The sequence below is a fragment of the Arvicola amphibius genome, chromosome 17 (genome assembly GCF_903992535.2).
Source record: "Arvicola amphibius chromosome 17, mArvAmp1.2, whole genome shotgun sequence".
NCBI lineage: Eukaryota > Metazoa > Chordata > Mammalia > Rodentia > Cricetidae > Arvicola > Arvicola amphibius.
The window spans coordinates 41,643,473-41,647,516 of NC_052063.2; the positions used below are offsets into that span (position 1 = coordinate 41,643,473).

At 43.0% G+C, this 4,044-nt stretch overlaps 1 protein-coding gene across 1 annotated transcript; it reads right to left on the minus strand.

The window, feature by feature from the left end:
- Nucleotides 1-256: 256 nt before the first annotated feature.
- Nucleotides 257-3,267, minus strand: Il22 (interleukin 22). The gene is made up of 5 exons (XM_038315119.1): nt 3,082-3,267; nt 2,569-2,634; nt 2,309-2,452; nt 1,387-1,452; nt 257-334 (listed from the first exon to the last, which is right to left on the minus strand). Exons 1-5 carry the CDS (start codon nt 3,265-3,267, stop codon nt 257-259), a joined length of 540 nt encoding a protein of 179 aa, XP_038171047.1.
- Between the last annotated feature and the right edge of the window lie 777 nt (nt 3,268-4,044).

The window sequence follows — 4,044 nt, forward strand, 5'->3', positions numbered from 1 at the left end:
TTTTCTCTTGCATCATCAGTTGCAATAAAATATCAATGAATCTTTGTGATTAGAAAGCACATCTGGTATTATAGACAACATGACAACATTGATTTTCTTTTTCAATTGAACCAAGTTTCATCTAGAATCTTCTAATGACGGTAGAGTTTAGCTTTTTACTTTCCTTTACTAAAGAAAAAAAAGGTCCTTTCAGAAATCTTGTTGTTGTATTTAACAGGCAGGAAGGGTCAGTTATTAGTTTTCTAGTCTCTCCAGCTCAGACACAAGCATTTCTCAGGAACATAAACAGCAGGTTCAGTTCCCCGATGACTTTGATCTCTCCACCCTCTCCAAGCTGCAAAAATAAGAACATACACTGATTTGAGGACGTCTGTGGTTATCTAAGCAGGAGCTAGTTAGAAGGAGATAAGGCTAGGCATGGTGCTGATAATTCCTTCAACCATCACACCCACTCGCAAAAAGGCTCACTTTCACTACAGTCAATGGTGCTTCTGGCTTTGGTGTGAGTCATGCTTGCTGACCTGAGCCTCCTGCTACTGTTCTTGCCCCCAAAGAGGCCACACAGTGGTGCTGATCACTACAAAGTTACACACTCGCTCACAGTAGATAAATGCTCACTTGTTGAGGGTGTGAAGGGAAAAACCAAAAAATGAAAGTAAGACATAAGAAAAAGATTTCCAAGTCACACTTGCACTTCACTGCCGTAAATCCACGACTAATATTTTTACTCTTTTGAAACCATGCAAAAATTGGAAAGGTTATCCACTCTCCTGTTTTTAATCTTAAGTCAGTAGCCATCAGGTACTGTATTATAATTCTGATTATAGTTATTAATAACAGTGATTCCAAATATTCATCCTATATGCAAGTCCGACTCCTTTGTTACTGTTCTGGGTTGACTTTTGCCACATTTTTGAGCATCGGTTTAATGACCTCGAAAGTAAGCTTGCACCCCGCTTTCTGGTTTTCAGTGCATGCGGTCTTCAAATTATATAAGTCAGTGGGAACCAAGACTTTCCCAACAAAATAATACTGCTAAAATAACTACATATGGCTGCTGGGTAAGGGCTGAGTTGGGACTCAAGAGTGCTGCCTTCCATGATTGTCTCTGCCACCAGCCATCCTCGCATCCTCAGAGCAGAGGCTGATGATACTAGTTGAGCCAAGTTAAGATTTTTACTAGCTCTAGAATTTATGGCATACAAATTTAGAAACAGATTGAAATATATGTATATATATATATATATATACAGCTAGATGCATATCAAGTAATAGATCATATAGTAGAAAAATCAAGTAAAATGTTACAAAGGAGAAAAAGAGTAGAAAAATCAAATATTATGTTTCTCCTATTAAATGGCTTAGCATACCACCTATCAATAGTACCTGTTTTACTGTTTCCTTCAGTGTTTGTATATTTTTCTGGATGCGCTGGCCGTTACCACTGATGTGCTGCAAAATAAAAACAGGAGTCACTAACGGAACCATGCCGTGTGCAAGCCTACACTGAGGGCTTCTGAGGCGCGTGACCATTCACCTGGGATAGAGGCAATCAGAAGTTTTTGCCCACAGTGACCTAGATTTCATGGGTGACCTAGATTCGCTGAGCTCTTTTATTCTCTGGGACACTGAAATCCAGGTACTTCCCTTACAGAAGAGCTGTCCTCGTCGCTGGGGAATCCTACTGAGGTTTCCACCAGCAGCAAGAGCAGTAGAAACGAAACCTAAGCTGAACCTCATCAAAGGTGGGAGCAAAGCCCAAGAAATGAGCATGAAGCTTCCTATGTGAAAAGTGGGTCCTCCCAGTCAGTGCAAGGGCTCCCTCAACCTGCCCACTCCTTGTGGACATGGTTCACAGTTTTGGGTGTCTGGAGGTATCAAGCTTATATGCTGATGTTTCTCAGCTTCCAGTCCCAACAAAAAAAAAAACTACACTCTGCACACCCCAAGTCAAGAAAGCTTCCTATCTCCCTCATCGTCTTCGACTTTTGCTCTGTGCACTTCTGCTCAGTGGATATATTTCCACATCTGGGCCTTTTGCTTACAATTCTCAACATCGTTCTCATTATTCATAGCTTGAGTTGCTTTCTTTCCACAGGTAAAACTAATAAGGCCTTACACCTACAAACTCAAACTAAACGACTAAGTTAGAGCCAAATTCGCCTGATGACTGATTTCAAGTGGCCTCTGATGTCACTGAGGACTGTCAGGCTTGGGAAGGAGAGAGGGAGGACCACAGGCTCTAAATGAAATAGGAGGGGAGGGAAGAAGGTGAGAGCAGATGCATAGAACCAAAAGGAAAACTTACACAGGAGCTGAGCTGGCTGCTTAGCTTGGTCAGGAAGGATACCACCTCCTGCATGTGGGGCTGGAATCTGTCTGATTGGGGGATCAGCACCTCTCCAAGGGTGAAGTTGAGTATCTCCTTCATCAAGTAGCACCGATCCTGCATCTGAAGGTAGGAAGGGAGTAGCAGGGGTCATATCACAGGACATCCCAGAGGACCTGTCAGCTCCTGCAGCCAACCAGGAGCCCATATGTTCCCTGCTCACCACAAGGAGAACTTACTTTGACTCCTTGGAACAGTTCGTCCCCAATGAGCCGGACATCTGTGTTGTTATCTGCAAAGCTAGCCTGGAAGAAAGAAAAACCTTTGTTTTTGCTTTGTTGATGAGGAAGAAGAAGAAATGTATGTTCCCACAAGGTCCAATGTACAGACACTGAGTGTGTATGCTCCCTCAGGGTCCAATGTCCAGACACAGAGTGTGTATGCTCCCACAGGGCCTAATGTCCAGACACTGAGTGTATGAGTTTGGAACATTGCACAGAGAAATCAAAAGTCATTAACAAATGATTTTCAAATAGTTCCTCTATGGATGAAATGCAGAGTATATATTCTAAAGGCCAAATAGAAAAAGGTTCTGATTAAGATTAGGTCTTCAAAGCGTCTCCAAAGAGGCATAGAAAGTCTCTAGCTATGGAGATAAAGTGTGGCTAAAGAGCTCACAAGTGCTCCAAAGAAAATGGGAAGGGCTCCTTGAGTTCCAAGTAGCTATGAAGAGAAAGTGAGATGCCTTGTACCTCCTCTGCTAGCATGAAGGTGCGGTTGATGAAGTACGGCCTCTGGAAGTCAGACTCGTCAATCTTGCAGTGGGAATTGACCGGCAGTGCTGCTGCCTCCTGGGCCCACAGGGCAGTGAGAATCAGGCAGTTGGCGGCCAGAATCCCCATCAGGGAAAAGCTCATGGATTTCTGCAGGCTAGCCATCACAGAGACCTCAAATGCGAACAGCTGATAACCGAGGAAGGAGAGCCTGTCACCAAGAGAGCAAGAGGCAAAAACATGAGGGAAATGAGTTAACTGGGTAGCATCCCACCAGATAATCCATTGCAGCAGTTTGTACACTTACCTGCTTTGGTGCCTCTGCTTGTGATAGGTGAGGCAGAAGTTGCTGCTTTTATAGCCATCAGGACACCCAAATTTTTGGTATTCTGAACCATATGACATCAGACATTATCTAATTTCCAGGTCTGTCTTCTGAGAACTCCCTAACCACCCTAGGAGGCCACAAAACGCCGCCTCCTAGTCTTCCCACCTTGAGAAGCGAAGCCTCTCCTAAAACGTCACTACACAAGCCCAAAGGTGCTTTTGCAGACAAATCCCAGAAATCTCCTAAACTCTGCATATTTTTCAAAGAAAACAATTGCTTTGTCGTCGTAGGTTCCGATTGAGTGTAATAGCCTTTGATCTCCTGTAGTAACTGAGTCAGCGATTTGGTCACAGACTCATTTTCCTCCCAACTTCATAGATTCTTATCTCTTTAGAAGTGACCAGAAATAAAAGACCCATGCCCTATATTCTGTGCTTTCCAAAAAGCAACAACAAATCTTGGAGATTATTTCGATTGTTAAAATAATTTTACCTCATTTTTTCAAGTATACAGAATTCTAAACTACAGCTAGGCTTTAAACATAAGTGTTGGCTAATGTAGCTGTTTTCTCACAGGCCCCATTCCCACAGAGTATTCTCATACAGAGACCATTT